At 45.5% G+C, this 13,488-nt stretch overlaps 1 protein-coding gene across 1 annotated transcript; it reads left to right on the top strand.

Annotated features, from left to right (window-relative positions):
- Nucleotides 1-9,770: 9,770 nt before the first annotated feature.
- Nucleotides 9,771-13,139, top strand: LOC122385566. The gene is made up of 2 exons (XM_043373916.1): nucleotides 9,771-12,014; nucleotides 13,022-13,139. Exons 1-2 carry the CDS (start codon nucleotides 9,913-9,915, stop codon nucleotides 13,023-13,025), a joined length of 2,106 nt encoding a protein of 701 aa, XP_043229851.1. The 5' UTR covers nucleotides 9,771-9,912; the 3' UTR covers nucleotides 13,026-13,139.
- The last annotated feature ends 349 nt before the right edge of the window (nucleotides 13,140-13,488 follow it).

A 13,488-nucleotide genomic window follows, 5' to 3' on the forward strand; every position in this document is an offset into this window, starting at 1 on the left:
TGATTGCAAACTTTTTTAGGCTTGGTCAGTTAACCCGGCAGTTGCTGGGGCATTTCGCCACCCACCGTTTGCTGGGGGGGGGCGTTAAACGCCCCCAGCCGATAACTCGAGAACCAATAGGCGCAGCGAAACGCACGAGGCGGCAAACGAAAGAACGCGACGAGACGCTTCAGATGAGTACTTTAAAGTTGAATTTTGAGGTCACAGGTCGGGTCAAGGTCAGGTCAAACACCTGAAATCGGGCTTTCAGTAGCATGGATTTCAGGACTTCGCAATGGGCGCCTCTCGTCATAAACTCTGTTAAAACGGTGAACAATCCATCATATAAGGCCTACAAGAGTGTCAGCTCCATGCAGGGGTCAGTCAAGCATAGGTCAGGGTCAAGGTCAGGTCAACCGGGTAGGCACATATCCCCGAAAATCAAAACTGATATTCGCAGCCTGTGACACATGTTTTATGGGTAATTTTGGGCGTAGAACACGATGGTCACATTCATTTTGTCATATGTGTACGTGTTTGGCTCAAAAACCTCAATTTAAGAAATGCATGTATCATGGTCGTGAAGTAGTCACGAGAAATTGCCAAGATTCAGTTCAAGATTTTGGAAAATGCGGAACGATAATCAATAATCGAAGATAGCCATTTGATTGTTCATGGTATTGGCAGTCTAATGGCGTTTACGGCATGTCTGTATGTCTTTTCTGTGATTTTATATGATTTTTTGAACATATGCCGTTTTTGGTCGAAAACTCAGAAATCATGACGTCACTAAAACCTCGATATCTCAAAAAAATTTCAACCGATTTTTTTTTTGAAACTTTGTCACAATAAACTTCAATCAATTCCCTACAGGAACCCAAAATTTGGCGCACCTGCGGCGCGCCGTTTTTATGCTATTGCCTGGCGAAAAAAGTGGGGGCGTTTAACGCCCCCCCCCCCCCAGCTACTCGCGGGTTAAAGGAACTATCCCACCTTCTAAAATGTTGTTAAAACCAGTTAAATTGTGCCCGACCTTATAGATTGGATGACCAGGAGCACGGTTCTGGCATTTATTTTTCATTAAACATCTTAGGCTTCCCATATTCCAAACACAAACTTTCAAATATGTAACGTCACAGCCCAAAACTACCTCCTTCCCCAGGCCACATTACTGTCATAAAGCTGATTCTTTTTACTCTGTAGGCACCACAACAAAGTTCAGACCAAGTTTTAAGCGATTTTTCAACGAACAAACCCATTTAAATCAGAATGACTAAACGAGGTGACGTCACACTAACGGTCGCTCCATGTTGAAGATAGGGCCTTGCGCAAGGCCCATTTTCAAATGAAGGGAACGAATTCCTTCAACACCAAGAGGCCGCGGGGGTTGCAACCTAGATAGATAGTGGTTTCTGAACCTCGCCGCAAACTTGGCTATCTCAACTCAAACCCCATGTTAACCCGCGCCCCGTAGGGCTACCGGCGGACCCTACCACCCGTAGGGGGGGGGGGCCGTTTCGGCCCCCCCCCTAAGATCTCGGAAAGTTACCGGCCGATTTTCAAAATTCAAACGGCGTTCGATAGCCCCACCCGGGAACTACCTTGTGACCAAATTTCATTGACCTAGGTCAAAGCGATGACGTCACAGGTCAGGTCAAAGGTCAGATTTTCACCGTTCACAGGCAATTCAAGAAATGTGCTGTGAAAGCTAGTAAATTGGTAATTTATTGAAAACCATCGATGGTACATTGTTCGTCAAACACATACCTTGCTATCTGAGGTCACTGATACCAGGTCAGGTCACAGCGAGGTCAGGTCACCGGGGGTCACAATATGAATGTGTCGTGTGATACATGTTTTATGGTCCATTTTACATGACAAATGCGATTATGTGGGTTAGGCAGCCTTTGGGGCCAGCCTAGGTCACGTTTTTGTGAAGGTCAGGTCAAGGTCAGGTCAAATTAGGTCAAATTTCAAAGTTGATATTTTTGCATAAAATGGGTATCGATTCGATGCAGCTCGTCACGGGGAGTCTAATGGTGGTCTTCGTTTTGCTCTACAAGTTCTAGAATTGCCAAAAATTGAGTTTGAAAATTTGACGTCATCATTTTTGAACAGTTTTTTTCGCTATAACTTGGCCAAAAAACGAGGTATCGATCTGAAATTTGGTATGTAGATAGAAGACGGTAGGCACTATCACATATATTCCGGTTTTTTTCGAAATTCAAAAAACTTTTTGGAATTTTTGGCGAATATATCCAAAAAAATGTTTTTTTGATTTTTGGGGGTCAAAACTCAAAAATTTCAAAAATTCGAGATAGCAGTTTTGTAGCCCTGTCAATTCTACACCTTTTATGTCTTGATCATTTTTCTGTATCTTCAAAGCTGTAGTCCTGACAGGTCTTCTCGCGAAGGTCTTTTTTCGGTCGAAAATGACAGAACATGACGTCACTCTGACGTCATTTGTGGCCAACCTATCATAGCCTCTGGAAAAATTTTTGGTCACAATGTGTAAAATTGATGCCCGGAGGGGTCCTGAAAGTTTGGTGGCGATATCTCCAGCCGTTTAGGAGATATCTACCGAAAAGGACAGGGGGGGGGGCCGTTTCGGCCCCCCCCTACGGGGCGCGGGTTAAAGGTGGGATAGTCCCTTTATAACTTGACCTGGTGACCTGACCTGACATGACCTGGGGTCAAAAAGTTCACATATTGTCCAAAATTGATGTACAAAAAGCTATTCCAAGCGGCGCGGCGCTACGCGCCGCGGTTTTTTATTCAAACGCAAAAAAAACGCGACAGGGTGGTAACATATGCCCCCCCCCCTCCCCACTGGGGCGAAGGTTAAGTGACCTGGGTCTGAAATTTTTACAACATACAGGGTGTTGCAGATAAATCCGACACTTGACAGGCAAAATACGAAATCGGCAATGAAAGCATGAATATTGCACACACAGGCCTGTCATTTTATTCAGCACCAGTTCGAGTCATATGCTGCACTTCTACTCGATGTAACCGCCGTCGGCGGCGACGACCATCTCAAGCCGAGGGCGAAATGATTCGCACGCCTTGGCGTCCGTGCCCTTGTCTACGGCGGCGAACTCTGCCGCGATGGCGGCCTTGAGAGAGTCGACGGTATTGTGTGCGTGCTTGTTGGTCTTGGCCTCGATCACGCCCCAGAAGAAATAATCGAGGGGGTTGCAGTCAGGTGAGGAGGGCGGCCACAAGTCCGGCGACCAGTGGTGAGGGACGTTGTTGAGCAGCCACGCCTGCGTCGTCCTGGCCTTGTGCGCCGGGGCGGAGTCTTGCTGGAAGACGTGGGGGCGTCCGTTGGCGATCCTGTGTTTGTGTTTTTGGGGAGGCAATTGATCATAGAGATGTAACATACTGCCCAACTTTTCATCGTGAGCATAGCACTCGAATAAACACGTTTTTTCCAAGTGTCGGATTTACCTGCAACACCCTGTATGTAGAAAAGATGCATGATAAGGTGTGCCAAAAACGGCGGCACTTTGCGCCGCCGTTTTTGATATATTCACGAAAAGCCGCAAAGGGGTGTTCAAACCCCCCCCCCCAGCAGGGCGCGGGCAATGCACAACGTTCAAATAGGTACCTGAAATCATACGTGTGATCTTAATTAAAATTGGGTACCGGTCGCTGCCCCTGGTAACGGCACACATGCTTATTTTCGCGGAGCTCCAGTTCAATGTTTAATAAGGGGCGAAGGGCGAAACGGCGACGGAATCCCCCCCCCCTCCGGGCAGTTTGAAGGTATGTTGAAGTCGATAACTCTGGTAACTGGTCAGGGTCCCTACACGCCCACACATGCCTGTAAATCTAGCTATCAGATGTCGCTAGCGATTTGCGCACGTTTCGACTCTTGAACCTCAGCATCACCTAGCGGCTAAATATTAAAGCTACACTCTGTAATGCTTACCGCAAGATGACGTTCTGGTAGCACCCAGCCGGTCGGTGTGCTAACTCGACGACCCGTCTGGTAAGCCCGCGCCGTACTGGGGGGGGGGGGGGGCGTTTACACGCCCCCCCCCTTAGCCTGCGCACCGACGGGGGTCTGCGCCATCTTACAACCGACGGGGGGCGGATGACCCCCCCCCCCCCTGAGATCTCGAGAACAAAGCAAGATAGCGACAAGCGGTAAACGGCATGGGGTACGCACGGACAAGGTCTACAATTTTTACCTAAGTCATTTTCAGGTCAGGTCAAAGATGACGTCACAGGGGTAACAAAAGTCAAAACGGCGGCGATAGATATGGAGAGTTTTTCTGGAATAACGTTCGAATTAGTCAAGCTAGGAACAAACTAAGGGCATCATCGTGATCCTCTCGTCAACCCGCATCGAATCATATATATGTTGACCTCGAAAGTCAAGGTCAAAGGTTGACCGTGACCTCGATGTCATCATGTATATCATACGATGCGCCTTGACCAGCTGAACACAATGACACCATCCGCCCGGCTGTATCTCGTTCCTGTAAGGACTTAGTAGCAAAAAACCGTTTGTGACCTTTGATGACGTCACATGACCTTACAGCTGGCCAACAGCAAAACAGGCCTCAAGGTAGTAAAGGTTGATCGTATATGAAGTCAGGTATGGTATATGGGGCCATTCCGACGCGTTTTAGTGGAAAAACAGGGAGTTGATTTTTCCCCCATTGACTTATAATGGGGGTCGAGAAATGGACCTGACCTTAGGTCATCGATATCGAAATTCCGAGATATAAAAATTGTAACTACCAATAACCTAATAACATCCTGCGACTTTCAAAGGCCTCCGTCATCTACTGTAGCTGTGACACTGTGGCAAAGTTGCAAAAAAGTGACTTGAGGTTGGGTCATTTAAAGTGACCTGGTGACCTGACCTGAAAAGAAAAAGGTTCAACTTTGCACTTCATGTATAAAATTGATGAAAGAATAGTCATGCCAAATTTCGCGTCGCTATACGCGCCGCGGTTTTCCCGCTATTCACGAAAAACCTCAAGGGGGCGGATACCCCCCCCCCCGTCGGTGCGCAGGTTAAGTTTTTCGCGAATATCTCAAAAATGGCGGCACGCAGCGCCACCGTTTCAGTACATCTGTTCATACACCTGTTCCGCACGTGAAAATTTCAGACCCGGATCGCGTTCAACGTCAGGTCACCAGGTCAAGTCAAGTGCCCTTACCTACCCCAGAAAAAGTTCAAAGGCTCGCTGTATGCTACATCGACTGAACGATCGATTTGAAGCTTTCAACGCTTGGGGAGGGTCATAACCGTCATAGCAATCATTCCTCACCACAGAGTGTGGGAATAAAAAATTAACGGAAACAAAATCTTAGAGGGAATAATTAACTTTCCCGATTTTTTGCAATGAATTTATGATTTTTATGCTCAAAATCAGCAAAGAAAAATAAAACCTTGTTATAAGAAGATTATTTCGTATATTTTAATAATAATATAGGAAAAATTATATTCTATAAAAATATTGTTAGACGCAGATGTTTATTACGCGTTGACCAATCATATTGCGTAGTTCAAACGCATTGGCTGTAAGCCAGCATGCTGATTGGCTGGCGCCAAGCTGAGGCTGAGGTGGCTGCATTCTGGGCATTTCTTTATTATGACACCACGTTCCTGTTTAGGACACTCTTTTCGGAACGATAAATGGAATATCTTTGCCTATGGGTGATCGTTGGGACGTAAAAGCTTCTGATTTGTGCTGGTCTCAGCTCAATCTACAAAACTGCTCTTCCAGTTCAAAACCCCATGTTAAAAGTGAACTATTTCCTTTAAATAAAAGTTAAAACAATCCTTTTGTACTGATCTCGATAGAATCGAAGTTAACAATCTGATTCACGTAGATATATTGGACTACCTGTCCAATATATCTACGTGAATGCATGTAGTAAAGAGCAAGTAGCATACGAATATATTCAAGTAGCAGTAATAGGCAATAATCGTCAATAGGGCATGGAAGACAATTGACTAGTTGTTTGCATGACATGCTCATCTTTAGCGGCTCGAAATAACATTTCTCAAAAAGTCTAACTAAAGAGCAAGTTGTTGTTGATTATCTCTGACTTGTGTTTGGGGGTTCATACTGACTTAATTATTGACTTTGGCCCAAAAAATTTGACAGCATTGTGTGCGTTGATCAATTCTGAGCTCAGGGACATATATTTTATTCAGATTATAAGCATTCGTTTTTCATAAAGTTCGGCGCTTTAAAGAGCGCCGGGCCGTCAGTAGAGCGGCGAGGTGACAATTGCCCCTACATCATATGGTTTACTGGCGCATATCTCGAAAAGTAGCAGGGAAAAGCAGCAAAGCACCTATATGGAACGAAAGATGAGTAATCAGAGGCTAGTATAAGATGTTCATTCTTAGCCGCTCGAAATAACGTTTTTATAAAAGTCTATTTAAAAATTTAGATATGATGTTTATTATGGTCTTGCAGCTGCTTGCAAAAAGCTAGCTTATCTTGCAGAAAAGCGATGCAATATGTAAGAATGTTGTTGGTACAGTGAACAACAGTGCCCTGAACTAGTCTGACAGAAAATTGCGTTCAAAACGACAACTGGTCAAATAATAAATATCAACTAAAGATGAGCATTAAAATCGGCAAATGTGGTGGCCACTAGCGGGTCTAAATAGTCTTGTGTTTGGTGACAACTGACCACCTCAATTTCGACCTTAGGGCAAAAATGGCATCAGAATCGTATGCTTTGATCAATTTGGGATCGAATGATACATATTTTGTTCATATTGTGGAAAGTCACTCTTGGGGGTATTTCTAGCGCTTTTCCGGTCCGCCGGCCCAGCGTGCGCGGTGGCTGACCACGCCCACAAGTCGGTAGTTGTTGTCGCCGGCCAGGTCCAACGAGCGCCGCGACTGGTCGTCCTCCGCACGAAACTCGGACAGGTGCCCCTGTTCGGTGGCCAGGTCTTCCAATTCGCCCTCGTCCTGCGCCTTGAAGATATTGGGCTAAAGCTTGCTAGAGTAGTTCATCAGTGTTAAAGTGGTGGTTTTAAGAGTGGATAATTAGGCGCATAAAAATGATTAAGAAGGACCAAAGAGATAAAATCCGTTTAAGTGGCTGTATTGGCGATGGCGGTACGTAACCAAAGGCAATGGTCGGTGGGTAGGTGGGTGCTACACAGGCAATGGTCGGTGGGTAGGTGCACACAAGGCGGGTAGGTGCCGCCATCGCCCAGCGGAAGGTGAGGGCAGCTCTGTATGCCACCCCCACTCCCGACTGACGGGGAAGGCCGAGGGGAGCAGGGACCGAGCATGATATAATTTGGGACGATAACATAAATGCATAACATGAATGTTAACTTAACAATCAGTGTGCGTTTTATCACATATATTCTGTGTTTTTGTTTGCGAAAAATGAAAATAAAACTTTTTGGAAAAAAATCAAAAAATATGTTTTTGTAATTGTAAAACATCTTTTATAAATTTTCAAATTTCGAAAATTCGAGATAGCGGTTTGATAGCTACGTGTATTTGAAGTCTACTGATGCAAAGAAATTGGATCTACAACATAGCTTAAAACCAAGCTCTTGAGAGCGTTTGCCCTAATTCAATATTTTGCATCAAAATCGGCCGGCATGACGTCACTCTGACGCAATTTCCGGCCAAACTATGGTAGCTACTAGCTTGAAAGTTGAACTTTTAACACAAGGTGTCAAATTGATGCCGCTAAGGGTACCGCAAGTTTCGTGTTGATCTGCCAAGCGATTCAGAAGATATTGCCGAAAAACGGGAGTTAGCGTCTGTAGAGCCCCCCCCCCCCCCCCCAGTCATGCGCTGGTTAAAAGAAAAGAAAAGAAGAAAAAGAAAAGGACCTAATTTGTATTTTGGCTTCCAATATTTTTATATTTTGGCATTGATGTGATAATGGCCCGTGGCCGAAAATTCATCTAAAACAAAAAATACATAAATGAAAAGTATAATTTTGTAAGGTCATTCAAAAGCAACTAAACGATTTAGATCCTTACATTCAGCAAGCAATAAACGAATTGAAAAGAAAGAAATGTTGCTGGTGGAGGTATTGTAGAATTTGCCTAACGGTTAAACGGTTGCCTGTTTGACCGTGAGAAGTCAACATGTGTGTTATATTAAACACAAGCTCCAACACAGTTAGGGGAAAGTGGGTGTATTGCGCCCTCCTAACCAATTGCGCCCACCAACATTCCCACGGATTCAATGGCATGTTTAGAATTTTGTGTTCGAAAACATTTTTTTCACCACTGGATTGTTCATTGTATGGCCCAAACACTCCGATGAAGCCAATTAGCAAGGCTCATTACGCCATCAAAGATGTTATAGCGTTTTCTTAACTTTTTTGCAGTATTTTGAACCGGTGGCTATAAAAATTTACGATATTTGTGTGATTTTCAGAGTGATATTTAGAAAGAAAAACCCGTTTTTCATTGTATATCACTGAAACCGTAAACTTCCTGCAACATCTTTATGATAACTTCTATGCTTTTATTAAAAAGTGCCTCAATTTTAATTGCGCCCATGGCAATTGCGCCAGGGGGGGGGGGGGCGCAAATAGAATAATGGTGTAGCCATTGTATCATGACAGTATGAATGCATCATTAACTGATTGCAATAAAGAAGGAGTTTAATGTCAGGCAAGGGAGCAGCCCGCTGTCGTTAGTCCGCAAATTATTTCTCTCGTCAAACTTATAATGCAGCTGCCATTTAGGCCACGACTTGTGGTGTAATTGACAAAATACGACATTTTCAACATGGACAATGACATTAGACTGCCGGGGTGTATGCATTCCGTCTCATTCACTTAGCCATGTTAAAGGGACCCTCCCACCTTCAGAAAAGTTTATGAACTGGCATGAAAGTGATGTCGCTCGGTTCAGAAAGAGCGAAAACGAATATCTACCAAATTTCACCAAAAAATATTCACCGGTTTTCAAGATATTAGACTTTTACTTTTGTTTACTTTTTTGGGATCTCCGCTGTTTCTAGCGACTTTATTTTAGAAGTGCGGCGTTTGCGGCAGATGTTGCGCGCAAATACCATATACCACCGCGTGCTACCAAACGTTTTAGTCAAACATTTAAAAATCGTTAGATATTTGCGCTGACGTCACACATTCAGAGGGGTATTCCTAAGCATTAGCCCCTCTGAATCAAAATGCTGCAATTTTGAAATTCAATATTTCCGATTTAAGGCATTTCTCGATGTTGTGAGTGCCGAAACCGGTAATTGTGAGCCAGGGACCCCATTTTGGCTATCTCAACTCAAATCTAATGTTAAGGTGGGAGGGTCCCTTTAAAGTATAGGGCGCAATTGGGTTCTAATTGCGCCATCCCCCTGGCGCAATTTGCAGCAGTTGTTGGCAAATGCGCCCTTTTGCATGTTTCTGAAAAAGCAGCTGTCAGAAGCAAACGAAACATTTTTAATTGATCGGGAGGCTCTTAAATCGTAGCCAATGAGCTCGTCTTTGAAATGGTTACCAGTGCATGCTTATATCTCCAGCGGTTTTCTTACAATTAGCGTTTTTCCTTAGGGTGGCGCAATTCACCCTCCTTCCCCTACCTCGCCTTAATGAGTCTATTTAAATAACGAATATTTGCAATAAGTGCAAAAGTGGTCTCATACTTCTTCAACCTTTTCTGCCAGAGGCGCTTTGAAATACATTATGTGTGCCCAGATATTAAAAAGCCACCTACTGCATATCCTGCATATTAACATACGAACCGTATCAAACGATCACAGGTGCCGCAGGTGGCCCTAGGTGTTTACAGGTGCGTAACATAAACAGTTGGTAATGGTCACAAATTACAAGATACAAGATAAACCATTGCAACCCATTATGGGGACGACGAAGCTCTTACAACATGGCAATGTGGCTGAAGACTTATCGTGCATAGCGTATTGCATAATTTGATTTACAAATTTAACAGTAATGTATATTCGCTTTTTAGTTTACCTTATTATCAACAGCAGCATTCATAAGATTTATGCATCTTCTCGTAACGAATCACCTGGTTTAACTGGATATTCAAATCATACGTTGAGAGAACTAGGGGACTTATTGCATGGTTACAAGTTCTTTGACAATTCAGACTATCCAACTCAGTCACTGCCTGGGGGTATCATATATCATCCGAATGAAATGTTGCAAGTCCTTAGAGTACCAGAAGAAAGAGCTGACACTCATGGAATCGATAGTTCGCGTTTGTGGTTCGACAGTGCCGGCAGTGCATTAGTTAATTACTTCGTTGATACGAATACCCATCCCAACGTACAAAAATTCGAGGCATCGTTGAAGGTTTGGTCTCCATACACATGCATTCAGTTCAAGAAACTTCCAAATCATAAATGTGGATACTTCAAGGAGCCTGCCGTTTGTTTGAAGGACGAGGGTGCTGATGTTTGCAGCTTTTCGACAGGCAATCGCCATAAGATAAACGGAGGATATGCACAGGGAACAGGAGTAGAAGGCTGTGAAGACAACGAAACAGCACGTGGTTTGGGCATGCTTTTGGGCTTCATTCGCATCACATTGCGGACTGATCGCGACCAGTTCGTCACAGTAAATTACCACAATTTTAAGCCAGATAAAGTTAAAAGCGGAGGTACCGTGGAAGCCAAATGGAAGAAAGCCTGGTCAATAGGAAGAAAATGCAAGAAGGGCGACACCTTTCAGACTAGCACACCGGTACCGTATGATTATCTAACACTCATGAGTCGTAGCGAAAATGACTTTGGAGATGATGATTGCAGAGTGATATTTGTGACGAAAGACCCACGCCACCAGCATATGCTTGACTTCATAAAGTACGCCGGTCCTTTCACCACTCACCTGGATAGATATCTGCTAAATGTCATGTACAAGTGCAACGAAAAGTGGACGAAGTCGTGTACATCGCAGGGAAAAACTCCACCGAAGTGTAAAAATTTTGGGTATCTGAGCAAAGACTGCAAGTGTATTTGCCAGAAGGGAATCACGGGGGCATCTTGCGAACATGCTGGCACGGGTGCGACAATACCCACTCTGGACAGAGCCGGAACGATTGTTGAGCATCCCGCCGCGGGACTCTTCACTCTGAAGAAGTACTCAAAGATGGGTACATCGCCTCCATACCCTAATGCTGACTTCAAGTACACTCAGTACGCTACCATCATAATCAAAGCAAAGAGCGCCCAGACGACGATCAGTGTCAAGGTGTTTGAACCCGGCTCCGTGGCCGCCAAAGTAAAGAAAAGTGAAAGCAAGCTCATGAAGGAGCTCAACGAACGAGATTGTGAGCTGGGCATGCGATTGTACTGGGGCGACTTTCCTACGGGGCGGCTCAGGACAGAATGCTTCTCCACGTTTGTGACCAATGAGCCTGAGGTGAATGCCGTCTTCCTGCGCCCGAAGACGCAGCAGGTTGGCCTTGTATTCATTGCCCGGCAAGGACAATTGCTGGGGTCCGCCGATTTCACCAAGGAGATGCTTGAGTCGCTCCAATTCGAAGTGTCCTTTCCGCCAAATGCAAGTTCCCAACTGAAAGTTGAAAAGGTGAATGACGGCTCTGACCAGCAACGCCGGGATGGATCAGGAACAGGGGACAGCGGCTCGACGGGAGGTGCTGACGGGACATCTGGTGACGGATCCACAGGAGGCGGCAGCTCCACAGGAGGTGATGGATCCACAGGAGGAAATAATTCCACAGGAGGTGATGGATCTTCAAGTGGAAACAATACCACAGGAGGTGATGGTTCTACGGCGGGAGACGGTTTCGCGGGGACTGGCGACTCTTCGAAGAACGGCACCGACGGAGCCAGCGGCAACAGATCAGCATCCATAATGTCGGAGATGAAAAATGTCAGCCGAGTCTGGCTCGTGGCCGTTCCGCTCCTGTTGATTCTGCTGTTTCTGGCGTGCTCGTGTAGAGCCGCGAGGAAAAAGAGTGACGAAGAAACGCTGGTGTCCAATTTTGACCAAGCACTTGACGAAGATAACGATGACGAGAGCGACAGTAGCAGCGACAGCGATTCCGACGCGTTCTGTACGGTGCTTTAACCCGCGCACCGACGGGGGTCTGCGCCAACTTAGTACCGACGGGGGGGGGGGGGGGGCGGATGACCGCCCCCCCTGAGATCTCGAGAACGAAGCAAGATAGCGACAAGCGGTAAACGGCATCGGATACGCACGGACAAGGTCTACAATTTTTACTAAGGTCATTTTCAGGTCAGGTCAAAGATGACGTCACAGGGGTCGAAAAAGTCAAAATGGCGGCGCTAGATATGGAGAGGGTTTTTCTCGAATAACTTTCGAAGTAGTCAAGATAGGAACAAACTAAGGGCATCATCGTGATCCTCTCGTCGATCCGCATCGAATGATATATATGTTGACCTCGAAAGGTCAAGGTCAAAGGTTGACCTCAGGTCACGTGACCTCGAGGTCATCATGTATATCATTCGATGCGTCTTGACGAGCTGAACACAATGAGACCATCCGCGCGGCTTTATCTTGTTCCTGTAAGGAGTTATTGGCAAAAAACCTTTGGTGACCTTTGATGACGTCACATGACCTTACAGCTGCCCAACAGCAAAACAGACCTCAAGGTAGTGAAGGTTGATCGTATGTGAAGTCATGTATGGTATATGGGGCCATTCCGACCCGTTTTAGTGGTAAAAACAGGGAGTTGATTTTCCCCCATTGACTTATAATGCGGAGGTCGCGAAATTGACCTGACCTTAGGTCACCGACATCAAAATTCCGAGATATACAAATTGTAGCTACTAATGACCTTATAACATCCTGCGACTTTCAAAGGCCTCCGACATCTACTGTAGCTCTGGCACGGTGACAAAGTTGCAAAAAAGTGACTTGAGGTTGGGTCATTCAAAGTGACCTGGTGACCTGACCTTAAAAGTTAGGAGGTTCAAACTTGCACACCATGTGTAAAATTGATGAGAGAATAGTCATACCAAATTTCGCGGCGCTACGCGCCGCGGTTTTCCCGCTATCCGCGAAAAACCTCAGGGGGGGCGGATATCCGCCCCCCCCGTCGGTGCGCGGGTTAAGTGCGTGTTTGAGTGCTATTCATCTGCCAGTTTGAGCATACTAGAATGCATGCTCAATAGTCAATTGTTCGAAGTTGAGCTGTGGATAAATACGTGTAATAATTATACAGTAAACATTACTTAAAGTCACTCTTGGTGAACCACTTAGTGCCCTCACATGCTGTGGTGAACCGTGCTGAAATGCCCTGCTGCGGGCTTCAGAATGCTGAAATAGTTCCAATACGCAAATGCAAAATAATCCTTTGATTACGAGCGAGCTAGCGCAGCGAGCGAAGCGAAGTCTTTTCAATATAACGGAAAAATCTCAGTATGAGCGGCCCGGCCCGGCCCGGCCTGTAACGTTTTTGAGAGGCTTATATCTCAGCAACCGCTGGACCGATTGGCCTGCGATCTTTTTTGCTGGGTAGCCCCATCCCTTCTACCCCGTAATTGACTACTTTTGATACATCTCAGTGACCGTCGT

The sequence above is a fragment of the Amphibalanus amphitrite genome, unplaced genomic scaffold, assembly GCF_019059575.1.
Source record: "Amphibalanus amphitrite isolate SeventyFive unplaced genomic scaffold, NRLGWU_Aamphi_draft 000224F_arrow, whole genome shotgun sequence".
Lineage (NCBI taxonomy): Eukaryota > Metazoa > Arthropoda > Thecostraca > Balanomorpha > Balanidae > Amphibalanus > Amphibalanus amphitrite.